The sequence below is a fragment of the Centroberyx gerrardi genome, chromosome 7 (assembly GCF_048128805.1).
Source record: "Centroberyx gerrardi isolate f3 chromosome 7, fCenGer3.hap1.cur.20231027, whole genome shotgun sequence".
NCBI classification, from domain to species: domain Eukaryota; kingdom Metazoa; phylum Chordata; class Actinopteri; order Beryciformes; family Berycidae; genus Centroberyx; species Centroberyx gerrardi.
Genome location: NC_136003.1, coordinates 19,664,287 through 19,691,528, shown reverse-complemented (window position 1 = coordinate 19,691,528; position 27,242 = coordinate 19,664,287). Strand labels below are relative to the sequence as shown.

Genomic DNA, 27,242 nt, shown 5'->3' with positions numbered 1-27,242 from the left:
TCTTCTCCCATTATGGAGTATGGAGGTGGTGGGGGCATCCATGAGGAAAACTTAAACCTTTTATTTCTTAATTTTAATCTTACTTCCTGGTGAAACCTTTAAATTATACTGTATGTTAAAAAAAAAAGAAAAGAAGAGAAGTTGTAAGAGTAAACACTGTTGTTGCTCTGAGATGGAAACTCAGTACTGTATATCATATGAATCAGAATGACAGGTACAATATTGTGGTGCTGCTGTCACTAGTAGCTGGTGGTGATCTGAGAGATTCAGAAAGGTTCCTGGCACCACAGATTGCTTATCAATGTAATTCCTGTTAACACAGAATCACCACTGTGTACTGTAGCTTCACTTCCTGAGTAACGAGTCTCTGTGAGTCTCTGTAAGCCTCTACTGGTTGAGTTTTTCATATCCTGTACTGTAAGGTGTCCCGATGCATAATAGGAATGCGTAATTCCAGGGTAAGATCAGAGGAAACCAGTACATTGTAATTTTGTGAAGTCACATTTAGCCTGCAATAGAGCGTGATGCACATATTCCCCCATTCATCACTGTATGACTGCATGACTTCCTTGTTGGTTGGGCAAGACCACTCTGTGTGATTACCAATCATCCAGTAATAATTTCCTGGTAACTCTCTCTCTCTCTCTCTCTCTCTCTCTCTCTCTTTCTCTCTCTCTCTCTCTCTCTCTCTCTCTCTCTCTGGGTTGCTGTCAATGTCTTCCTTTGTGCATTTCTGAGAAGTATGAGAATTATGCCACCACAGAAAAAAACGCACCAACACACCATAATATCAACATTGTTTTTTTTCATTCTTCAAAGACAGCAAGTGAATATTCACAAACTCCAACTCTGTTCAAGCAAAAAGAAAAATATTAAAAAGTACACAGTGCACTACAGTGCAGGTAGTGTGTGTCACTATGTCTTAAGATATGGAGTAAGGCCAAGATTTTTTTCAAGAACATTTTGTTCACGGCTGTCAGAGATGCTTTTCCCTTCAGGTTGATTACGTAAGTCTAAAGTCTTATTACTGTAAATGTACAGGGAAGAACAGTTTATCCCACTATTATTTCTCTCTCATTTTCCTCTTCATAGAGGAAATGATGGTAAGTATCAAGTGAGTACTGTAGTTAGTGGGAAAAACATAGTAGTAAAAACCAGAAGACAAAAAAACAAAACAAAAACAAACTTGAAATGGCCTCAAATGACAAGCTCACACAGAATCAGACTGTATGCAATTACTTTCTACAATGTAAGTACCTCTAAACTTGGAGAAAAGTTGAGATCCTATTGTTGTAATTCATCATTTTAATGTTGTATCATGCAAAAACAAAAAATGATACCACTGAGTATCATTTTAATCTTGACATTCAACCCTTTTCCTGAATCATTTATTGCAGAATATATCATACACTGCTAATGCCAGTGCATGGTCCTTTATCTGGAATATGGAGGGGGAGTGAATAAATCTCCTCCACTGTTACGGGAGAAGGGAGAGAGTTTTCACCTGCACAAGAGACGGGTGTTTCTGCTTCTGAATTGGGGGGGCAGGCCCACTTGTGTTGGCTGGCTCGCATAATTGGCACTAGGTGATCCAAAAATGTGTTGAGTGTGAAAGTTAGCAATGCAATCCAGCGTAGCATGCCAGGCACATGCACCACTTAGCATTCCTTCCTCCATATCACATGAAGTCTATTTATGGCCTCGGGTATCATCACTGTTACAGCTGCCTGTTGGCAACAGCCAAGATCTGCAGGCGGAGACATTAACTTGTTCTTATCATTCACACTCACAATGCCATCCACAACGACTTTATTTTGTTTTCTTCTCTGGGAATTGCTACAAAATTCTCTTTTCAGGTTCACTTTTATACAGGTAAATATTTCCTACTTTTTTGTGAGAGAGTTTAAACTACCCAAGTTTGAATCAGCCCCCTTTTATTTATTTATTTATTTATTTATTTGTTTATATATTTATGTAGGCTATTTGTTTGTTTGCTTGTTTGTTTGTTTATTTGTTTATCTTTTAATCCAACAGACACATAGACTGACTAGATTTCACATCTCAAAAATGTGTCTCCAGACAGGTGTGGATTTTTGTCAGTAGCATATTTTAAGTGACAAGAATGCTGCAGCGATTATTTGATCTCTTTGTTTTGTGACATAGTTTCTGGCATTGTTTGGTGTTTTCCCTGCCAGCAATTGACCGGCACAGTTTTTAACTACAGGCATAGCTCCAATATTTAAATCATCCCACACGACTGGTCTATTGACAGGGCCAGTGCCAATTCTGTCGTTCTCAAGGTTAAGAAGAAAGTAGCTGTTTGTGGTGTGGGGAAAAGCCTTTTGATGTGCCAACAGGAGAGCCAGGAGAAACTTGTTTGCTTTAGGCTTTTCGGCGATGGGTGACTTCCCGCAGTTGTTTCCTTTTGTTAGATTTTATGTTCCTGGTATAAGCCAGTGACACAATAAGAGGAATGGAGAGTGCTATTGTGATACGGTATAATACTGGGAGAGCATGTGGGCCATTTACCAACAGGGAACAATGATGTTTCATTTTAGCCATGTGACAATGAGCTGGGAGCTTCTCTGGGGTTATTATTGAGGCCAACCTCTCAAGTGACCAGCACTGGAATTTCAAAACATTTATTTCTAAATCACATACAGCTGACACAGTGTGGCAATACCCATTTTGACATTTCACGCTTGCTTGAGAAAATGGACAAAGGAAACTTCTCTCACACACTGTCACAACATGTGAATCTGTCAGCTCGATTGCACAGTCACGGTGTTGAGGAAGCAGTTTAATGTCACAAACGTCATTTAGGCCTGGCTTCCAGTGTGTCATGGTTTTCCAGTTTATGCCACAATGTGCATGTGGTTGCTAGGCACCTGACACCTTAACATTTACTGGAAAGTTGTTGTTCCAAAATAAAGGCACTGTGACATTCAGGTGTGCTTTCACTACTGAATGTTTCTACAAATACTAAGACATACTAGTATGAGGTATTTGAGTTTGTAGGCTGTATCTCAGCTGATCCACAGCTCAGTCTCTCTCTTTTATGATAGGGGATTACAGACTTATCACCTCAGAGCAGACAGCCCATAAAAGGTTAGAAAATTATTAAGGTATGAAATCATCTTATCAGACGATTGCAGAAGTTCTAAAAAATCACAGAGACTTTTCACTTTTAATATAATTAACAAAACATGAGTCAGAGGTTAACTGGAGGCAAAGTAATAAACTTAATGGAGGAGAAATGTCCAGGTTTACAGTCTATCCCTTTCTCCATCTTTGAAATCGTCGCTTTCACCGCAGAAATATAGCGTGTGAGGTCATACCACCATGAGGGTCCATTATTCTGAATTGCGTCTGGAGAATGCACATCTGCTAAGTTTACAGAAAAGGACAGTGGCCAGATCATGATCAACTGCTGCATCAGATATTCTGATTGCATCATGGCAGATAATATGATTGATCTGACCCTGCCCACCTATCTCGGCTTGCCTGCCACTGCCGCCACCGTCCGTTTATCAGTATCAAATGCTTGGAGACAAAGGAGCCAATGACATAATCAGGATCTTCAAAATGGACTTTGATTCCCACAAATCCCAGAAATAGCTGGCTGATGTCATGGGGCAGATGGTAAATAATATGTCTGCACTGTAATAGCAGTTTGGCTAAGAGAGGCTGATAATATACTTTGTATAAACGTGCTCACGCAAGAGCGCGTGCACCCAAACACATACACATGCAAGTGTGTGTGTGCACACAAACATACACACACCTACAGTAAGTGTGCATGCACACACACACATTCACTCACAAGCACAAAGAGTATTCATATGCCATATTGTTCACTCCCCCAAATTCTATTAGTCATATTGAGAGTGGCCTTGGTCCTCTGTCCACAAATGTGAAGCCCATTGCCAGAAACTTGGGAGTACCGATTTGACCTAAACTTCGAACCACAAATTAAAAAAATTGTCCAGTCCTGCTTCCTTCAACTGAGAACCATCTCCAGAATCAAACCAATACTATCACACAGCGACCTGGAAAAAGTAATCCACGCCCTAATCTTCTCACGACTCGACTACTGTAACTCCCTCCTTTCTGGCATCAACCAAAAGTCACTCTCTCGCCTCCAACTAGTTCAGAACACAGCAGCTCGGCTTCTTACTGGTTCTAACAGACGATTTCACATCACCCCAATCCTGGCTTCTCTCCATTGGCTCCCTGTTCGGTTTAGAATCGATTTTAAGATTTTACTGATCACTTTTAAAGCACATTTGGGTCTGTCTCCAAGCTACGTAACAGATATGTTGACCCCATATAAGCCGGTGCGCAGCCTTAGATCCTCAGGCGGGGCCCTTCTGGCTGTTCCAAAGTCTAAACTAAAGGTGACCGTGCCTTTTCCATCAGGGCCCCTCGGCTTTGGAACGACCTGCCTGAGGAGATAAGGCTAGCAGAATCAGTGACTTCTTTTAAATCACTTCTTAAAACCCATTTTTATAAACTTGCTTTTATGTGATGTCGTCTTTTTATCGTCTCTTTATCTTTTATCAGCTTTTTATTGTCTTTCTATTGTCTTTTTACGTCTTTTATCTTTTATCTTAACTCTATCTTAATTTTATCTTACTTTTGTTCTATTATTTTATTTATTTTGGTTTTCATCCTACGATTATACCATTATTTACTTGAATGTTTGCTCTTTTCCACCTCTGTCCTCCTATGAATTTAATCCCTGTGTATTATTGTTTTATTTCCTTTTAAATTAATAATTTGAGTATTCTGCTTTTATTTTGTCTGTCAAAGCACTTTGTAAACTCTGTTTTTAAAGGTGCTATATAAATAAATAAATAAAATAAATGTGCAAACGGGAAAAAGTATCCAGGCTATCCACATGCATCTACAAACACATGCACATGCACACACAAACCTGCACGCCCAAACACACACACACACCCTCTATAACACAGTAGTAGTAACCTGATCCTGAGCGGTGCCAGTAAGCAGTGTCTGACATTTCCGGATGGATTTAGTGCGTACGTGCAAGGTTCACACACCGGTGCTGTTGTTGCTGTACAGATAAGGCTGCTGCCAGCAGCCAGTGATAACTGCCTGGTGGAGGACAGGGATGTCGCAATTATTCAGGGAGAATTTACCTGGAAGACGCCCTGTAATTCTAGGAGAACCAGACCTTCAATGCTCATCATCCATTGATAAGCCGCCTTTTCTTACATGCCCCACATTGGCCTGACTCATGTCACAGATGTTTGAGGATACTACCCAGGATGCATCAGTCATCCAGGGGAAAGCTTTGATGCCAGTTATCCCCTCTATCAGTAAATGATTCCATATGTGTATGACTATGTTTAGATGACCATGCACGAAATGATGGCAGACACAATGACGGTGTATCAGAGGACTATAAACTAACCATGAGCCATTGGCGGCCTTTTGAATAGAGCTTATTGTTGTTGGTGCAGGTGTGTGTTCCTGTTGCTTGGGAGGGAATTGCAGCAGCGCTCTTTCATCTTTTGTCTGTGAGTGTGTGTGTTTCAGTGTTTTAGATAGCTCCTCAGAGAAATTGCAGACACATTATTGGTCAGTATCTATAGATTTCTCCTTCCCTTACAGCTCTATTCTCTTCCTCTTTCTCTTTGCGTGGTTGTTATGCAGAAAAATGGATGCAATGATTCCATTTTTCTCTGGAACCTCCATTGTAGATCTACACCTCCTACACTTTGAGGTCCGCGATCTCTGAAAACAGCAAGCCAGTGTCCCAGAGAGGCCGAACAGAGAGGGGTCCTGTCTGTGCCTGGTTGGACAGTACGCTCTCATGCAGTGCCTCTCCTACATCTGTCAGATGTGTATTCTGATTGTGCATTTCTCACAGAGAAACTCTATGGGAGTTCTCTACAATAGTGACTTTCAAACTTTTTGGGGCCCATAACCCCCTGAACCAAAATTAATGCCTGCTCCTGACCCCTAAAGTCTGCAAATATCCATTATTTTCCAAGAAAACAGGCATTTATCACAAAGATCAAAGATATAATAATATGCATACAGTCTTTTTTTATTTTTTCACATTGCATGAATCATCTTGCGCACCCCCCCAAAACCATCAGCTCCGAGGTTGAGCGCCCCGGCTCTACACGGCTGCAGTGAGCTGGTCCTGGATCAGAGATCAGAGGAGAGCACTGAGGCCCCTCTCTCTCCAAGGCATTTCCTTTTGTCCCCTTCTTACTGGGCACTCCCTGCAGACAGGAAATTCTTCTGGAGCCGCTCCAAACCACGGCCTCCTTTTCTGTCTTTTCCCGGTCTTAGCTAGAACTCTTGGAAGGAGGGTACAGTCTGTCCCGATCTTCAACCTGCATGTAAACAAACAATCTGCCTCTTCCAGAAATCGCTCCCGCTTGTCCCGCTGCCAGCGGTTCCCATCTGGGACTACTGATATGCTGTGTTGACACAATTTCATTGTTATCAAGCTACACAATAAGCTATAGTCTACAATGAATATAAGCTCTATGAAGACACGAGATAAACCTTAAAATCACAAAAGAAATATGTACTTTTTTCACACCACATTAAAACTACTGAGTGCTTTCCCAGAATGGGAACCACCCACAATGAATGTGCAGAAAATCCCACACTCACATTATCCCTCTGGGACAAACAACTGTGAACCTTCTGTCTTGTTCACACAGGCTTTCAAAGGAGCAAGTCATTCTGCATTTCAGCAAGCTCCTTAGTAGCAAAATAAAAGAAAATGTTGATTCCCTTTCCTGGTAAACCTAATTGAAGTAGGACCCAGACAATGGTGTCTATTTATCAGTTCAATTCAATTCAGTTCAATGTAATTCCGTATATATATTAGATTCAGGAACGGATACTTGCAAAGACGTATGATAAGATGGTTACATCATTTCTCAGTCGTCATCCAAGAATACCAGTAACTGCAGCTTTTTATTGGTTGAATCATTTATCTATTATAAGCTACTCAGGACCAAAGAACTTTGTGTTTATTGTCTGTAACTGGGTTATAGCTCTAAGAATATTCCAGTTTCTTTTGTTAGTTTTAAGGATTTTATCTGCTGGGGCAAAGATATCATTTAACCTGGCGGCCAGCCAGGCAGTGTGTAGCATGCTTATACAACCTGTGTATTTCCTTAATGCTGTTATCTAGGTCAGTGTGTGAGCTACAAGACATCATGAGGTTTTAACAGGAAAAGAGTTCTAGTACTTCGGGAAAGTAATGACTTTTGTTAGAAGAAAACTCATTCACCCATCATCTAACCGAAACTGAGATAATAGATTAGGAATCTTGTGCCAAATATATGCCTGAACTGATCAATTCATTAAACATATCAAATCCAAACAGGCATGGCACAACTGGTCAGTCATTGTAATGATTTCATGATAATCAAAGTTTCAAATTAAGAATAAAATGACTTACGTCCTTCAGGCCATTACAAGCCCATAGATTCAGTTGCTATCCAATGTTCAATTATTTACCTGAACCAAAGAGATTATTGTATTGTTATACAGGCAAATTCAAGGCTGCATAACTGCAAGTTTATGGGAAAACACTCAATTACAGGTGAAATGCAGTTAACTCTGTAAATCATTCTGAATATTCCATGACAATGCAACGCTTGTTTCATTCTCCTGCACTGAACACAAACCAAGGTGTTACATTGCATTTGTCTTCTGGTGTTTGTCTCATTAGTGTCGTGTCTGCACTCTCAACAACTGGCTCACACACGATGCTTAGTGTATTGTGATGTGCTGTGTATATTGTGTGTATATGCGTGTCGGACAGAGAGCCAGAGAGAGAGAGAGAGAGAGAGAGAGGGAGAAAGAGAGAGTGAGGTGGAGGGGGAGCGGGGGAGGGAGAGACTTTGTTGTGGCTGCTCTTTAACTCCCTTTCTCAGAAATCCTGCCCTGAGGATGAATTTAGTGTCCCTCAGTGGAGCAGAAGGATTCCTGTAGAGATTTGAACAGGATTCAACAGCATCCTTCCTGTAAGACAACAAAATGTCTGTCAACACAGCGCCACTTGTCACTTACATAGACCTAAAAACGCTGTAAAATGAGCATGGTATTGCTCATTGTCATGCTATGCAATGCTGAGTTTTCCTGTATTACATGGTGAGTAAGAGCTGTGATGGGCTCCAGCCTGTCTGTGTGTGATGTGGTTGTTTTATTAGCGTGATCATCACAGCGGTGTTACTGGAGATCTGATACGCGACGGGATGCTGTTTTCAGAATCTGCCTTGACAGTCTGTCTGTCTGTCTTGTTGCACAAGAAGACGGACTCCAACAGACATCAACTTCAAAGCTCCCTCGCGCATTTCTCAACTTGGTAATAGTATTTACAGCTGAAAACTGAGAGACCTGTTAAAGCAAATTCTATGCAGCTGTGAATTGGCTTGCATGAGAATGTCTACCAGACTGTATTGCGTTTGTCGTGTTTGTATGCATGCTTGCGTGAGAGAGCGTGTGTGTGTGTGTGTGCGCCTCTTTGTGTCTAAGATTCTTTGTCTGGGCTCCTGTCATGGTGGGAGGGGACGCAGTGCGTTCCCTACAAGCAAGGCCTTTCTCATGCCAGCTGAGGTCAGGCCCGGGCACCGTGGGGTGCGCCCTTCTCCCCGTCGTGGTGGGCCGCGAGGCAGGGGGAGGCCTCCGCCGCTTCTGGGAAACGGTCTGGGCCTAATTGGAGCCTGACTGGTCTCACATGTCTCCACTTAGAGGAGGAGACGGAGGATCCCGCTGCTGGGCCTATGAGAGCTGCTGCAGGCCCAGGCCTTTCCCCTTCATCAGCATAACCACAGAGCAGGCACATCACCAAACAGGCCCGACATGAGAGCATGACTGTATAGTGTGGTCTGGTATGTTCAGCTTGGTTCAATACAGTAAGGTGAGGTGTGCTATGCTATGCCATGATGATATTATGTATTGTGTTTTTCAGCTCGGCAGCTCCCTTCAGGGGCACAGAGCGCAGGGCGTGACCAGCGGCTCTTTGTTCCAGCAGTCTCTTTTCTGTATGTGCACCCTCCACTCCTCCTGTTGTTCCCACAGCACTATTAATTCAGCCTGGGCCATGACTGATGAGACTTTCCCTCCTATATCACATTCCCTTTCTCATGCATATATCCGTAAACCTCACAACTAAAGAATCCTACATGCACACTGGCTTTTCAAGCGCCTGTTTATCCACATTGCTGTGAGAAATATGAGAAGTGAAAAACAGGGTAGAAGGTAAAAAAGCACAAAGAATTCCCTCCTGCCTCACCACCGCACATTTTCCCACCCTTTTCTGTTTTTTCTTGCCGTGGCAACATGCCTCTCATTTCCCATCAGTCAAGGTCACCTCCTTGGCCTAGTCTGTAATTCTCGAGAACGTCATTATCATCTTGTTTTACACCAGCGGTAAAAAAAAAACTGTTCGACTTCAGTTGTGTGAAGATGATTATGGACAGTTTCTCGTCATTTCAGTTCCTCATAAGTCCAAGCTAAAACACTTACTCATTTATTTTCAATACCACACTGTATTGATGCAATGTTGGAATGCTGTTTTGCAAATTTCAAACTAAAATATGTCTTACCAGTAACAATGATGCACAGCTGGACCAAATAGTTTCACAATAACGATCTGCACCTACATCCCCAAAATACGGCCCATAGGAAAATGTCATACTTCTGTGTGTAAAACGTTTAAGAACCTACATTATATTTGTATGTATTAAATATGTATGTAAATATGTATGTATGTATGTTTAGCCAATTTGGTTTTGTTGGAAATATAGGCTTTATATATTTCATTTAAACTGACAGGTCATAGGGCTTTTGGAAGTCATCCTCTCCGTTTACCATGCCTATTTCTTCTTAGATAATTATGTTCTTACTTGAGTTTACCATAAACTGAGGCCTTCAAATCCCAAGACAGAGTCGTCACAAATCTTATATCACTGTACTATCTATTATTTGCTGAACATGACCTAAGGTTTTTTGCAGGTCTTACTCTACAACTACGATGCATAAGTCTGTCAGCACAATTTAGCATTTACTGCCAATACACAATTGGTATTGAAACAAGTTCCCTAAAGGCAAGTGCAAGTAAACATATTTTTTTTATTTTCCGTGTAAGGACAATTTATTTCCCCATTTCAGTGTTAGTGAGAGGTATACCCAAACTGCTATGAAAGGCAGTCTCCTGTGTCTGTAATACACAAGATGTTGTAAAAACAGACTTGTTTTCGTACCAAATGTGCATATTGTTCCAACATTAGATCAAAAATATTGCATATAAGAGTCAGCTTCATGTGTTGGCTTCAGCATCCTCTGAGACCCTTGTGGTCACCACAAAAAAATGTTTTGGCCCCCACTGCTACCAAACTGTCCATCCCCAATTCATGTTGCAAGTGAAAACAATGGCTGGTTTTGTGTGTAGTTTCTTAATGAGGCATTTATTCTTTTCCAAAGTAATGCAGGAGCACAACCAGGGCAAGTCATGCAGTATTGTCGCTCCACGATGTACCAATAAAGGGGATTTTTTCATCAAGTCGTATCACCCATAATATCTGAGTCTAGCTCTCTGTCATAGAGTTTAATGTTTAGTACATACCATCTGCCAGAAGCTGAACAACCTTGATAAACTGTGGAACTTGTGTTAAGAGTTTAATGGGGAACCAAGGATGCGTATGTGGGTTACCAAAATGGATTCTTGTTTTCTCTGTCTTCCTGCTGAGGACTGAGTGAAACATGTCTTCCATCACACCATATTGTAGCGTTTATTCCCTGCCGTTTCCAGCATGCCCGTTCCATTGAGAAAAGTCATTTCTATTGATTCCTTTTCCAGGCATCATTTAATATGATACATATTCACTTGTAAATATCGACCTTTCCCAGTTGCCCCATCTGTTGTGCCATAAATACTTTTAAGGCAAGCTTGTGAAAAGATATGAAATGTTATGGTGCTGTAAATACGGGCTGCATTTAAACAGTAACAGATTAGATTTTTTGTGACTGGGGTTTGAGTAATGCAAACTTTGGATGTGGTCGTAAGTTGTGTGCTGTGGGTGAGGGGGTGATGCTGCTACAATTCAATTTTAAGGCTGCCCCCAAGTGGAAGCAGCATTCACTATCAAGGCACACAGTACGCTGGCCTCACTGTAAAGCCACAAGTTAATCAGTGATTAATTGGGGAAGACTGTAATTCAACTTCAATCAACAAGCTATACAGAAATGCACATAAATCTCCCCTCCTCGCTGCACCATTGTTACCATTAGATTGTATTTGCATTAGAGTTCCTCAGCTACCTGGGGCCAAGAGACTCAAGTGTGTCCTTATCACACACTGCCACCTGCTGGACTTATTTACTACTACTACTCTCTGACAACAAAGATTATATTGACATGCAATTTGTGTCACCGTTGTGCTGCGTGTAAGAGAGATTCACAGCCAGTATTTGTGACAAATTTGTCTTTTATTTCAGCTTGATTACAGGGCAATGATAGAAACCTCAAATCAAACATGGGGAAAAAAAAGATAAAGAAAAATGGCACAACTAATAAGATATTGAACTCAAAAATGACATAAAATGGAGACAAATACCCACTATACATTTAAGTATATACAACTTTGATAAATAAACCAATACTGTCTAGAATTATGATTGTTTTGCATTTTGCCTTATCTCTCTAGGATTAGTGCGCTGAGAGGAGCAGAAAGGAAGATAATCAGGAAGGGAGCGAGCGTAATGAATAGCAGGCACTGATGATACAAGAGACAACTGATGACAGAGTAGAAAAGACAATTGCTTGATGCACAACTGAGACTGCATTTGCAATATAGTACCTCGACGTACAATTCTGCTTTTGCAAAACAACTTTGTATTTGACAAGATGATGTGTCACTGATTTGCGCCCTCAGTGTGACGAAACCACCACCCCGCCCTGGGTCTTTTGGTTCACCGTACAGTACATTCCTGATACAATAAGTAGTTTTGTATTGTTTCACGTCACACTTTGGCTCCTGAGACAGGGACAGCCCATTCTCTTCTGGGAGTAGCTGAAATGAACATCACAACATCGGTGATTTACTGCTTTAAAGCCTCCACAATAATATGTCATACGTCTTTATGCATAAGAGCCTGAAGCACACGAAAATAATGAAACGGCGATTTCAAAGTATGCTTAATGAGGTTGGGCTGGGGGTTGAAAATGAAATGTGATTTGTTCTACCGTTAAATAGGTAACCCTCTGCAAAGGGAAAGTATATTTAGAGGCAGCCTAGGGTAGGAGAAAAAGGTCAAGCACAACTTGACTGAGAAAGAATATCTTTGTGAATTACTGTAGCTAACCAGCAGCGTTTTTCATCACATTTCATCCAGAGTGCCAGGCAGACAATGTGTAGCAGTAAAGTAACTTTCTCTGATAATTAAATAGCCTTTTGTATGATACAATAATCGAAAGAGTGTGTGTTTTAGACAGAGAGCGAGAGAGAAATGCATGAAGAGAGAAAATAAAGAGACAGGGGCCGACAGCGCTGTTTCCCAGACAACCTGACCCCCTGCAAGACCCTGAACAGAGGCCTAGGGTGACAGACACTCGTCACTTCAAGAGACACTAAACCCCGGGACGCATCTCCAGGACCTTCAGGAAATGAACAGTGAGAGCCGTATCCAACGCTGAAACCCCGTCCAAACAACCACGAGTCACGAGAGCCTGAACTGCAGTAACACGTCCCAAACTGCGGTTAAAACATTTACAATTACGGTTCAGTTCGGGACACAAACAAGGCTTTCATTTCCTCGCATGGCTGTCGTGTGTGAACAGGGCCCGCGTCTATCCTGACACAAAGTTTCAGAACATTGTAACAATCTCCTGAGTGGCAACTTTTTTTTTTTTTTTTTTGACAGAACCCTTTTGTTTTCAGTTTTCTACAAAATCACAAACAGTTGGCAAATTACCCCCCAACCCCCCCCCCCCCCCACCCATCCCCTCCCACCCCGCAGTTTTCATCACAAGATCATTTTTAAAAAGGCAAAAACAAACAAAAAAGACTCGGAGAGGAATCCACAGTAAAAGCTGTAAAAATAGACACGTATTGCCCAAACATATTAAAGCACACCAGAAAAGCTCTTTTAACTTTTCTTCCAGAAAGCTAGGAATATTTTGGTTGGGGTGCCACACTCGGTCAGACCTGCTGAGATTAAACGATGTGTGCGAGGGAGACTGCATGAGTGTACTGTACGCATGTTCTGTATGTGTGTGTAATGTATAGAGGATTTCTGTTTGGTAAAGCACGAGGGAAAAGGTTCTCATTGAAGGGGGACACAGCGAGACCCCCCTTTCTGCCTCATACACACAAAGTACACACAAAGCTGAGAGAGAAGGAGAGAGAGAACATTCAGACAGGAGGTTGGGGAGGCTTTGGCCCTGACTCTTATTTAGAAACCCCAGCATGCTTCCTGTTTTATAGCTAGTAAGAGTCCCAAAGCCAGAGCTATGTATCCTAGAGAAACCCCCTGGACAGGTCTAAGTCAGACCTTGGCCCCCTGCGTCCGCACCGCCCCCCTCCCCCGGCAGGGCGAGCAGATTCCCGGTCCCCCCTCGTCTGTCAAGTGCAATGTGGGGAGCGCCGAGTGGCTCTAGTGCCTCTTCATGGACGACACTTTCTTCTTCCTGGCTGCCAGCATCTCGTAGAAGGGGTCCCGGCTGATGGCGGCTCTGTGGGAGCAGACGCCAAGGAATTGTCAGAAACAAAAACACAAAAGCAAAATGCAATCCACTGTAGGCTTCGTTGGCAAAATACAGTGCTCGTTTTTGTAAGCGTGCAAATGATTGTGCTCGTACTTACTAGGGCCGGGAAAAAATATACGCTAGATTGTCCGATTAATTGCTATTTTCATTTGGACAATCCAGTATCGATTCTTAAGATCCAGAGATCGATCTTTTAATCTATGCGTTTTTTCAGTGGATGTGTGTAGATTTGCACCATATTAATGCACCATATTATAGAGGGTTCTTGTACAGTCCACAGCATTAATTCTCAGAGAATTTCTTTCATATCTAACCAGTATTGGTATTGTAACTGAAGTACCCCTAATTGAATTGATATTGAATCGAATCAATATTGAATCAATGTGAATTGAAATCGAATTGAATCGGGAGATCAGTGCTGATACCGAGCCTTAGTATCTACCGTCACATAAGTTCTAAAATTACACTGCATTGCAAAGTGTCTATAGTAATACTTCTTTTTTTGTATGGCAGTGATTAAAGAAGTAGAGGAAGAACACCTACTTGATGCTGTTCATCCATTCGTCTTTCTCCTCAGTAGTGGGGGCGGAGATGCGGTAGAAGGTGTGGTTGCCCTCCACTACGCGTCCGTCTGCCTCCGTCTTACACGCCTTTATCACCTGGTCCTTGTTGTCAGGAATGAAGAGCTCAAAGCAGTTCTACAGAGAGCGGAGACGAGGGAGGTCAGAGGGAACGTCAGCAGGAGACAACACACTGTGTCTTCATCGCAAATTAACAAACCGTATCAGCACCTCATTGCTTCCTTTCCTCAGTAAGGTTCTACTTTACAAGTGAGTTAATGAACATATGGTATGGGTAGATGGGTAGTACAGATTGTGGGTAAGAGGATATTAACCAGTTGTCAAACAGATTATAGAGCAGATTGTCAATGAAATTGCAACACGGCAAAGTGAACAGCAACACAAAAAAGTAAGAAACAAGAGGCACTTGAGCTGCCTAATGTCCCGCAATAATCACCATGATATATTAAACATAACCAGTTATGCTAATGAGGTCTTAATTAAGTGAATTAATGTATTAATTAGCCAATATTTCAATGTCAACATACTTGTCTTCACATAACACATGGGTAGTGTTAATATGAACTGTTTCTTAAAGCATTAAGGAGTTATAGTAGTTTCAAGAAAATCTGTTTTTCCTCAATATGCAAATGTATGCAGCAAGGTGCATTAGGTGATCTAATCAGATCATCTACTCTATTGGGGAACCTGTGGTGTAAGTATGCAGTTAATATCATGTATTGTACTTGAGTTATTGTGTTGTCTACACACAGACAGACAGACAGACAGACACCACCAGGACAAAATAATGTCCCACATACATTATGGTGGTGAGACATAAAAGGAAAAAAAAACAACAATCTCCCATGACAAATGAATGTGAGCTGTGAGTCCAAAAACCCTTTAGTACTGAAACAAAAAACCCTGAAAAAGCCTTGCTCTTAGTGTGTGTTGTCAAGAAATGAACCAGCAGAGGGGGCTGTTCTTACAGGCTTCTTATCCTCCACCTCCCTGATGCTCAGGTTCTCCAACGGGATGATTCCTCTGGGCTCTTTGTCCTGCACGAGAAGAAAATATGCAAAGACGATGCAGATGAAGACAGAAAAATAACATAGCGCTACATATCAGAAACACAATTATTGATATTGTGTCAGGAGCTGTACTCACCGTTGTGTACTCAAAGTAGTAGAGACAGTTGTCTGTGAGGATGAACCATCTCCTCTTCCAGGTTTTTACACGTCCCCCTGTGGAGCAAATGCCCAGCGTCAGAGAGGCTCAGTGGGAGAGGGGGAGAGAGAGAGAGAGAGAGAGAGAGAGCAAGAGAGAGAGAGGTAGAGGGATGAGCACCGGACAGCGGAGGGCAGAGCAGCAGACAGGCAGACAGATGTATGGGCAGACAGACAGATGACGGCTCCAGAAGACTCCCTTCCCCAGTGCGTCCCGCTATTTGCCCCAATCCAGCACCAACACCACACCAGACCATGCGCTTGCTTGCCATCACCACAACTGCAGAGCCTTTGGCTATCTGGGTATTTTGCTTTCTTTTACACCTATTTTGCTTTTCGTTTACACCTTGGTGACTTGAGGAATTGGCTGACTAGACTGAACACTGAGACAAAGCTATTGCATTTCATCTATCTGCAGCTCCTGTCGCTTATCGCCTAATTCTGTTGTGTTTGTTCGGATCACAGTGATCACCACGATACAAACCGTTGTTAACAGGTATTGACCGCTGTAATCCCAGAAGCAGAACCCTATCAAGGCTAAATGGAGCGGATGTATGGATGCTATAGGTTAAAGCACGTCTACCTAAATGTCGAGATGTGTCTGGAGTCTGGAGTGCTCGCTCCACTTTGCCCTGCGTCTCTTTCCTTAGTTGCTGACTCAGAGAAACAGTCTCTCTCAGAGCAGTGAGGCATGGCAGGATCGATAGCCAGGATATAGAGCTATGCGCTTTTGCACTCAGTGAACTTAATGAACTGCCATCCAAATGAAGTCACTAGCAGACACTTCTAGGTGTGGAAAACAATCAAATTACTATACTTGGGCCAAATTTGGAAAGGTAGGAGAGACTGAGAGGTCTTTTCACGGCCCTGGCTGAAATCCACGCCTCTTTCACGCCCGGTGGGAGCTCTCTGGTTAAGTCGGCGCTCGCTGATCTGTGGATGACCTCTGACCCCCTTTGTCACCCCCACTTCCTCTGAGGGGAAACCCGATCACAGTAGCAGATGGCAGCCTCGCACTGGGAGGATGAAATGCCGACAAACCGAGCGGGGCAGGAAGCCCAGCGCCTGGAGCTATGCTCGGCTTCACTATGGGCATCTCAGACTAGAATTTCCTGTTTCGGCTTTGTTAAGTGACTTCAGAGAGGAGGGATACAATGAGAGTAATATAGGAGCAGTGTTCAATAAGTGCGGGAAGAGGTTTGCTTTCTAAACACGTGTCATGATGCATAATCTGATTGGTAAACAAGATCTAAAGCATGATGACCTAAGGTACGTCTAGAATAAGCTACGCCACCACCACCAATGTTAGTAAAAAGTTGCATCTAGAAACCCATCTACCATGATAGAAGTTTTTAAAATAAATAAAAGTACAGAAACAGCACACTTGCATTATCATATAACAGCATTAGCACTGTATATGATAGCCCATCATATCACAGAGGCCATGATAGGTCACACAGTTGAAACAGTCTACGTTTTAGACATGGTGTTATTGTCCATCGACACGCTTCACTCAACAGACGGAGACAGAGAACTGCACCCCCTCCCCACATCTCTTGACTCTTCAGCATGTCGGAACAAAAAGCAGACAAATAGACGCACACGCATTATGGCAGAATCAAACAGCTGATGGAGAGTGTTGATTGGTTTGGAGGTTGTGATCGGTTGATGGTCACGTCAGTTCCTGTCACTCAAAGAAAGAGAGAAGGCCTACCCCCCTTGCAGAAATGTCCGGGACGAGAGGCGGGGGTGTCCCGGGAGATTTTCGCAGGGGTGTGGAGGATGCTAGGCTGGAGTGGAGCTGAGTGGAGGAAATCACCCATGGAAGGGGGGGGGATTGTAGAGGGCGGGGCAAGTGGAGGTTAGGAGGGAGCAGGTCAACTTGTAAATCACATTCGTTAGTTGATGGTTTTATAAGACCCTTGGAATTTTTTTATCACACCAGCACAAATTAGTAATTTGCCTCTCTTCTTACCATATTATAGTGTGATCACTTTGCATCTAGGTTTTTATCACTGTGCAAATAAACTAGACTAACCTTATAAATCACATCCAATTACCACTTTTTATACAGATAAATAAACTTCTACTTATACTGATAGGAAAGATGCACTATTTAGAAACTACATCTAATCCAGTGGTGTCTTTAGATGATTAAGTTAGCATTCCTTAAACAAATTACAGGAATGCATGGCCAAAGTACTACTCATGTGCACTTTAAGTCTATAGTATGCATGCACGGATCAATTGATCTCAGCCCCCGACTCCCTTCACATTCCCTCTCACACACTCCTCTTCCCCACAGGCCCACAGCCACTCCACAGCAGTTCGCTCCAGTCCGGTCTAGCACCACGCCAGGCCGCAGCCACGCCATTACCCTTCAGATCCACTTACAGCATGATTTTGAAAGGTGCACTATTCCCTTTCCACGCAATCAGAGAGCAAACAACAGCAGCTCATTTCTTGTGAGCCAATTATAAAATAGGAGCATGATCAATCCGGAGAGTCAAATCAAAAAGTCCTTTTGTTGTGCTCGCTGTGTGGAAATAAAGGTATAATGCAGCTTCCAAAAAACAGAGATCAGAAAGATTGACCACCACAGCATACAGAGAGAGGGTCAAACTGCTCAGTAGAGTGGCCAGAAAGCAAAGACCTGGCACCGGGCCCGTGGGGTGACAAATGCACCCGGCGGCCGCCCACAGATAAAAAGAGCAGCATGTGGAGAAACCACCAGCTCGATGACAGACCAAACAGACAAACATTTAAATTTAAATGAGACTAAGTCAATGGAGAGACAAAAAAAAACAAACAAACCAAAAAAGAAAACTACAAACAAAACCCCGGCCGAACGTAAATAAATGAGAAAGAGAACAAAAGCATGGCGGACCACCAAAAGCACCTGAGAGCTGAGAGATGGACTAGTGTTGGGAAGAGCAGGTGTACATACCTCCTGAGGAAAGACAACAGCCAAAATCATGGGAACAAACAAACAAACGAGGAGGAAAAGAAAACAAAAAAATCAAATTAAATGATAAGGAATTATAGCACCACAATCCTGCTAATCTGGTTCCAAGGGGGCTTTGATGCACTGCTTTACAACTTTGGCAAAGACAAATTCATTTTGGAAGACTGCATTTTATATTGATTGGTATGTATCTGCTGTTTCAATTTCACTCCACAAGGGGGAGTTCTGCTCAATGCAGATAACTGTGCCACCTACAGTAAAGCACTACATTAGATATCGCCTCCACTTGGGTCCAGTGCTGTTATATCCAATTATTTACCTTCCACCCTGATTATTACACTCAAATCTGCCAGTTTGGAGTCACTGCAGAGAGAGAGAGTAATCAAGTGCTTCCTTGGTGTACTGGTTGTAAAGATTCACAGTGACTGGAAGATTCAAGTCCAGTTCACACATTCCTGCTTTTCTGTTAAACTCACTGTGAATCTGTACAAACAGAGAGAGATCTTAGAGGGAAACCAGAGGATGGAGAGTTGGGAAGTCCAGGGTTGTGCTTTTCTGTTTCTAGAGGACTGACTGCGACCAGTAGAATTACCAACTGACATCCTGTGGATCACTTTTATTGATACAGGGACAAGGTGTGTGTGTGTGTGTGTGTGTTTGTTTGTGTTTATGTCAGGGTCACAAATTAACAGGGTCTCGGGGTAAAAATGCCTCTGAAATATTGTTGTTGTCAAATATTCATGATTGGGCCACCACAGTTGATTCGTGGAAGCCTATGACGTTTCTTTCTAGTGTGTTCTGGGCAAGAAAAACGGAAGCGGTTTTTGATCTGAAAACAACCGAATACACAGCCTGAAGCAGTAAAAAAAAAATTTGGGCGCTACGCAGTCAGCAGTAGAATCTTACTGGTACAAATTGAGTATTTACTTTCCAATATACAATGTAAATGTATTATTTCATAATTCAATAAAGTTGCAAAACCAAAATGCTGAAATCAACGGGGCAAAAATCAGATCAAAGGGACAAAACAAAAGTTAATGTCTTACCTCTGTGTATGTTCTGTATGTGTGTGTGTTTGTGTATGCGCACCCATTGGATTTACACACAGTGTGCAGCTACGCATGTCAGTGTGTCTGTATGTGTGTGTGTGTGTGTGTGTGTCAGAGTGTATGAATATGCCTAGTCTTAAATAATTCAAAGACCTCCACATGTGGTGGTCTGATCTCAAGGCCACATTCATAATACATTAGAGTGGGCAGAGATGTCTTCAGATGTCTTGAGTCGGGTGTGTACACACCTATACACACACGCTAACACACGCATTTCACACACTCTCACATATGCGCATAAACTGTCTCTCACACACACACACACACACACACACACACACACACACACACACACACACACAGGTCATTGACCTCAAAGAGACATTGGTTATTATTTTATGCAGGCTGATTTTCAACCTTGAAATAATCCACCAAAATCTGCTGTAGGGTATAAAGAGATAGGCATCTGTGGGCACAGCTACCTACATTGATGAGAATGCCTGCCACCATTTTGGACATTCAACAATGCACACTGTAACTGCGCCTGCATATTTCTGGTGTCACTCACCCAGTTTAAGCAGCCAGCCCTCTCTGTCTGGGTTGAAGAAAGTGTGTGTGAGGTCGTTGCCATCGTCCTCTGGGATTTTGAACGGTTCATTCTTGATGCTCTCGTACAGGTTCTGTGAGGAGGAGGAGGAGAGTTGGACCGTGAATACAGAGTAGGCTTGAGATTGCCCCTGGAGGTGGAGTGGAGTTGGGGGGGTGGGGGGGTGGGGGTGGGGGCACTTGAGGAGGGTAGAAGGCCTACGAAGGCGAGGAGAATGACAGTGGGTAGATACAGAGGGTTGAGAAGGGGGAAGGAGGATGGAGAGGGGGAATGGGAGAGACATGGAGGGAGGAGAGAGAATGGGGGAGGAACGTCGGAGAGATCACACACACACACAAGCAGGGGAATCAACAGGAGCGAGTTTGGAAGCCCCACCCACCCTGAGCAGGTCTTCGGGCAGGTCTCCCCCGTCGTTGATGCCTCGGTTCATGGAGATGAAGCGCTCCACCGTGGGCTTGTCCTTCACATTTGGGTTGTGGAGGCTGGTGTTCAGCATGATGATGGCGAACGACAGGATGTAACAGGTGTCTGGAACACACGCACACACACACACACACAGCATGGTCACACCTCTACCCACCAGTGCTATTTGAAAGATCAATGAGTCTGGAACCAGCAATGGTATAGCATCAGTAAATACCGTTTTCACACTTTCACACCCATAAGAGAGGGAGATAAGCTTTGGGAGGTGGCAATCACCAATGTGTCGGCTGCTGTTTACTGTAAAACGCAGAGCGTTGCCTGTGTTTAATGTAGTGTTTAAATATGAATGTAAATTAGCTGAGCTGAGAGGATTGCACTTTGGGGACCACAGTCAGGCGGGGAGAGGGACAGATAGGCGATGCTTCGTTAGTGAGGAGAGTGGGCGGCAGTGAAAGGTTGTGCGTGGGCAGCTAAGTATGCATGTGGGCTTCTGTGTGCGTGCGCTTCCGTGTGTGTATGCTAAAAGACAATGCGGTCAGCTGACACAGCAGCACTTTATCTGGCCCGTTAGGCTGTTGAGAAAGCCAATGCATTATTCACATCCATCTGCATCCATGTTAGAGGCAGTCGTCTGCCACGGACATTATTTCCCAGCCGAAAAGCCAGACATGCTTCTGTAACACACTTCACCTCAGCAGACTTTGTGTCTGCTAAATAAAGCAGTGGGAATAGAGTCGCTCTCACATGCCGTTAGATCTCAGTGCGATATGAAAAAACCCTGCATACGACGACGGAGAAGTTACATGCGAAGTACTTCAGAAAGACTGATGTGTACTATATTCAGTACTGTCAATGGTTTTAACGGACACGGCAAGGGTTTAGATTTAGTGTAAACAAAATGTATTCCCATATATACATTCTGCTTCTGTACTACCAATCATTTTATCAGGACAGACGATAAACTTTGAAGTCCTTTTGTTCTCGCTCTGGGTTGTGCGGTATGTGATCTTGAGCAGTACATGTATAAAGACAGCAGTGGGTCACAGCCAGCATGACGGCCCTACCTGTGGACTGGAAAACGCCTGGGTTGCATTGGCAGTAGCGCTGGGCGAAGGCTTCCATCATGCGGTCGATCTTCTGGGCTTCTCCGGGAAGCCGGAAACTCCACAGGAACTGTCTGTCAGGGGAAACAGTTCGGCACAGTCAGCCAAAGATCAACTACTATAATCATCAACTACATAACACTGTGAATAAGCTGAATGAATTCTGTTATGGCACGAGACTGTCACTGATTGTCGTGTCCCTATAAATTGCAAATGAGGTGACGCTTATGAAAAAAAAAAACTAGCTCTGGGGTAACGGGACTCTGTATCACGCTGAGGTGGTTTGCATCAAAGGGGAAGTAATCATGAAGATACAGCCAAGGGAAAAGTGAGTGTATGGTAGACCTGATGGTGCAGCTTGTCTTACCTTAGGGCCTGAACCAGGTTGAGGTCTGTGAATTCATGAAGCTCCACAAAGGCATGGAGGACTTGGATATTGAAATCATCTCTATAGGAGACAAAGCATGGCATATTTTCTTATTAGTGAATTGTCACTGACACTTTGAAAAAATGATATCCTGCATACCCAGTAATAATAAAATCATCATCATATTTAATTGAAATATAAAAACAAGGCAAGAAACATCAAAGTAAACAATAAAACAATAAAAATCAATTAATAAAAGATGACTAAGGCTTCTCAGACAGGTTCCAAACTTATTGCCTCTTTATTATAATCTAACCTCAGGATGTGATCTGACTCATAGGGGGTTAAAAGGTCTGTGATATGCTGCATACTCTAATCAAAACTAGTGGATGGACAGACCTCCCCCCTCATTCATCATCTGATCTCAATCATGACATCACTCCAGACCTTTATGCCCTTCAGAGTTAATGATATGCCCTGTGGGAGCATGGGATGGCTCTAAGGAGCTCTCGCTGTCAGGGTCATATCCACCCAGCCACCATCCCCAGTGGGTAAGTGACCAATCGTATCTCAAGGCTCCCATGCTGCTCCAACCCCCCCCCCTTGCCGTATCAGAAACACATGGAGAGACCTTGATAAGAATCAAACGGAGAGCGCCCATCGAGAGCTTTTGCCTGCGCTCCATTTCCTGGTCTGACCTCGCAGGCCACACCCCGACTGTAACACTGCCTGCCCTATATTCCCTGGGCAATGCATGCAGCAGGCCATTGCTGGGCGTTCCCTGTATTATGGGTTCCATCAAAAAAAGACGGTATCTGCTCGCGACTCGGTCTGTAATTGCCTCCGAAGACCGGCATTCCAGAATTGTGAGTCTCTTAATCACGTTACTTATGGATGAGTAGGAAAATCAAAGACAGATGGAGGCTTATTGAGTAATGGACATCGTCTTTAGAGGGTAGTCTAAATGTGGGACCAATAAACTGTGTTTGGGAAAGGATGGGTGTGTGCCTGACCGAGAGGAAACAGAGCAATACGGAAACTATGCGATCTGGAAGAGGGTCATCGCTGTTTGACGCCTTTATCAACCACATAGTTGGACGCACACCTACTGTATGGCTGAGCATGTGCTCAAAACACACACACACACACATAAATAGCGGGAGAGTAGCAGGAGACAGTGAGATGGAGAGATAGAGAGAGAGAAAAGCAATGCGTCATGTCGTCATCATCCTGACCTCTCTCCAAGGTAATCCCCGATGGCGGTCTTGTTGAGGCCCTCTCCCTTGTAGAGGAACTGAGCGATGTCGTCGCTGGTGTTCTTCAGCAAGTCATTCTCGATCAGGAACTGGATCCCCTGAGAGAGAGAAAGAGCCCCAGGTTAAGTCCTGCTTATGAGAACAGATGGGAGAAATCACATTTCTAGAGAATCGAGAGTTTGTTATCGTTACTCTTACCTTCTTGGGATCCATGTTGAATTTCTTCCGGCCCATGGCCACCTGTTTATTCCTCTGCATATTTTTCCTGGAACATCAGAGCGTACATTGTTAGCGTTTTTTGATATGAGAAACAACCTCAGTTGATAATAAGGTTCAAAACTATATATAGAAATAGTGTATCCATCGTGATATTTGCCCTTTGGATATGACTCCCACAAATCAGTCAAATTACATCATACAAATCAATCAAATTGATTTTCCATCATCTTGCTTATTCAACCAGACTCAGACCATTACAATAAATTTGTTCACTTAATTTCCTTAACGTATCTTTTCCATTAGCATTTCCCATTTGTTTGGCAGTGGCCTTATTCATCCCATTGGCCACTGATGACAAAGCGCTGATAAAGAGCTTAACATCACGCATATGGGAAAGGCCCATTTCTCAGGCCTTGAGTTACTCAGGGGTCAAAGTGCACCCTCAGTCTCCGCCATCACCATGGTTACGTCACCATCCCCAGCCGGTGAGAGGTCACCACTTCTTCCCACTGATTTACTCTACCCAGCATTCTTTTGGCTTTTGTCTGCCAAGCTCCACCACTCAGCTAAACAGATGCTCTGCGAAGGCGAATACCGTTAAGAGCAGAAACGCAGACGACCTATCATGTATTGCCTTCAATAAATGGATCACGGGAAACTATGAAACTATGAAAGTACTGTAAGCCTTAATGGGTTTTAGAACCAAGTGAGAGTGCTTTAGGAATATTCTGGAGGTGATGGGATCCCTATCCACTTGAGTAGACCAAACTCAAGCACTCCAGACCCCTCCCTCCCGCGGGACCTTGCATTGTCTGCTTCTGCCCATACACCCACTGCATTATTCAATGAGGCCTCCCATCATGGTTGGGGAGGGGGGGGTCGACTGATGAAACATTTAAACTGCCTTAAAAGCATAGCCAATTTCGGGGAGTAGTGTGAGGGTATGGCCTACTTGGCCATTAAACATTAATAATTGACAGTGTCATTTGCTAAGTTAATAGAAGGCAAACAACAAGCCAATTTAGATGGTCATGGTGTGATAGAGAGAGAGACGGAGAGAGGGGAATGTGTGTGTGTATTTGTGATTTTGTGTGTGTGTGTGTGTGTGGGGGGTCCCGGATCCCATTCTCTTACCTCTCCTCGGTGGAACCCAGGTTCTCAATCTCACTGGTCACTTCTGCTATCTCATCCTTCAGCCGCTGGAGACACAGACAAGGGAGGAGTGTTATAAAATAAAATATACTGTGTATGAAATTATGAATTCATTATCTAGACTATCCCCCAATTTGCCTAGTGCCGTACAGTGTAGGACAACGCAAACAACATGCAAAGTATTTGTTTAAAAAAAAAAAAGAAGTGAGGGCTCTATTGAACAGTGCCAAGGGAGAGGCTATCATCTCTGAATTGTGTTTGCCTTTGTGTTTGTCTGTGAGCCAGGTGGCCTTTTATCACACAAACACACACATCAGAGTAAGCAGCTCAACAAACAGAGCAGAGTCACTTGTCGACTGTGGCCCCGGGTGTCATGTGAATGGGACAAAACTCCAGCGGGCCCCCAGCAACTTCACACACTGCTGTACAGTCTGTCCATACTCCAGCTTCCCCCAGTACTCATCAACCAAAAACTGACACAGTCACAGGGATGTATGTGTGTGTGTGTGTGTGTGTGTGTGCGCTGCTCTGCTCTGCTCTCCAAAACAATCCTCTCATTCTGAATTTGATTAGGGGGAGAACATTCAGGGATAACCTCAATACAAATGGAGCGAGAGAGCGTAAAAGTGGATTATATTTTGTGTGGCGTTTCAGAGATTAATGGCGTTAGAGGCAGATCCAGTCGATCAAGCCGGGCTCACTGGTGCCAGACTGGCGCGGGGAGGGCGCTGAGGAGGGCAGCGGGCGGAAAAGGGTGACGTCAGCTTGATCAAAGAGTGGAATAATAGACTCCAGCATCAGAGCAGTCCTGTATACAGGCCCAACCTGGCTAGTATTGACCATGGGAGGATCCAAAGGTCCAAGCAAAACAAAAAAGGATTCAACCACCGAGGCTCTCCATTCATATCCAACCGCACTGCTTGTGTATCATTTCTGATGCATAATACCAACTCACCGTGGGCCAAACCACAAAGGGAACATCTGTGTTTTCAAGGCCCCGCAATCACAACACATTCCTCAGATGCTTGCCTCCACAAACAAAGGCTAAGGCTGTGCTTATGCGAAGGAATAGGGGTGGGTGGGGTGGTTGGGTGCAGAGCAGGGACACAGAGGAGGTGAGGAGGGTCGGTGGCCCGGGGGGAGGGGGGGGATTGGGGGCAGCAGTGGTGGCCCAGGCTCATAAAGGAGGAGGGTGTTGGATCACGTCTCTAATGTTTGCCTGTCAGGGCCACCAGAAGTTGAGAGGTGCCCTCGGGACATCTGGAAGCCAAATCACCGGCAGCGCTTGTCATTTGACTACAGGACTGATTATTAGATTGACGGACTGACCTGAGCAAGGAGCTACAATAATGAATTGTGCTCTAGGTTCAAGGAAAGGGCCATACGTATCATTAGAGGCCACCGAGAGAAAATCAAACAAATAGGGAAATTCAACCTGATTTGAATCGCGGCTCACTTTGAAATGGGAGAGTGCATGAGGGAAATTCTACGTGCTGCATGAGAACATTCCTCATAAGAACATAATCCTATTTTTTATGCATGCAGAATATTATGCCTGTATTATTTTAATACTTGCATGCTTTATCTAATACCGCAATTCAATAAAACACCCAAAAGAGATAACTTGTGGCCAATCTGTATTAGTCTCCATTGAGGCAGCACATCTATAACACACAAATGGCCAAATAATAAACATAAACAGTTCACTAAGGAAGTGAGTACTTGGTAGGAAATGCCTCACATTCCAGTTGGGATGAAATGTTTGAAGGACCCTTTGGAAAAGAAGAATTTGGACAGAGGCTGCAAAAACTGGATAGGAGGTAAATGTTTAATCAAAAAGCAGAGGAGTTGTAGCCGAAGCCGGAGGAGGTCAGCCAAGTGTCTGGGCCTGTTAGGTCAAAAACAAAGGGCCCTCTCACCCCTCAAGCCTCTAAATCTCAGGCCTGGTCACATTATAGGGTGGAGCACTTAGTTCTACTAATATGATTTTTCCTAATATGACATTTCTTTGGGTCAGTGCCGCACAACTTTCATTAGACATATAAGCTTTTATAGTCAGACAAAGTTAAAGCAGCCTAAAAACTGTATCTATAGCTGCAAAGGAATGAGTGGCTATTATAATACATTCACACACACAATGAGACAGAGGCTATGTGGGTCAGGAAGACTGCAAAAAAATATATTTCAAAGTTATTTAATCTATATAGTATTGAGTCTCAAAAGCACATTTTTCTTAAGTGAAGAACTCTGCAAATGGGTACGATACTTGTTTCCAGTGCAAATCAATCATTCATTTTCTTGACAGTAGTGGAGCGATCTGTCTTATTCTACCTTGTTTCAAGATACTGACCCTTGTTTCTAGAGAATTCCTGAAACAAGTAAAACTGCATTTCAAAAAAGTGGAATCATCTCACCCCAAAGGCAGAATTTTTCACTTGACAGATTTTAAGACTGAAAATGAGACTAAATCAACTTGTTGAGATGGACATTTTTGCAGTGCATGAAGTTCATGCATTTTTTACCTGACCCATGGTGGTGGTTTCAAGAT

At 43.4% G+C, this 27,242-nt stretch overlaps 1 protein-coding gene across 3 annotated transcripts in view; it reads right to left on the bottom strand.

Moving 5' to 3' along the window:
* Nucleotides 1–13,018: 13,018 nt before the first annotated feature.
* The window catches only part of cyth1a (cytohesin 1a), a 47,375-nt gene continuing 33,151 nt past the window's right edge, over nt 13,019–27,242 (bottom strand). For 2 of the 3 annotated variants that reach the window (XM_078284581.1, XM_078284580.1), the window contains exons 3-13: nt 24,677–24,741; nt 23,522–23,588; nt 23,303–23,421; nt 22,068–22,148; nt 21,662–21,774; nt 20,554–20,702; nt 20,135–20,247; nt 15,495–15,573; nt 15,317–15,385; nt 14,311–14,465; nt 13,019–13,734 (exon numbers count right to left, since the gene is read on the bottom strand). In XM_078284581.1, the coding sequence (XP_078140707.1) occupies nt 13,656–13,734; nt 14,311–14,465; nt 15,317–15,385; nt 15,495–15,573; nt 20,135–20,247; nt 20,554–20,702; nt 21,662–21,774; nt 22,068–22,148; nt 23,303–23,421; nt 23,522–23,588; nt 24,677–24,741 (1,089 nt within the window). In that variant the 3' untranslated portion in view covers nt 13,019–13,655. The remainder of the gene's footprint in view (nt 13,735–14,310; nt 14,466–15,316; nt 15,386–15,494; nt 15,574–20,134; nt 20,248–20,553; nt 20,703–21,661; nt 21,775–22,067; nt 22,149–23,302; nt 23,422–23,521; nt 23,589–24,676; nt 24,742–27,242) is intronic. The other variant, XM_071924259.2, reaches the window with a different exon arrangement.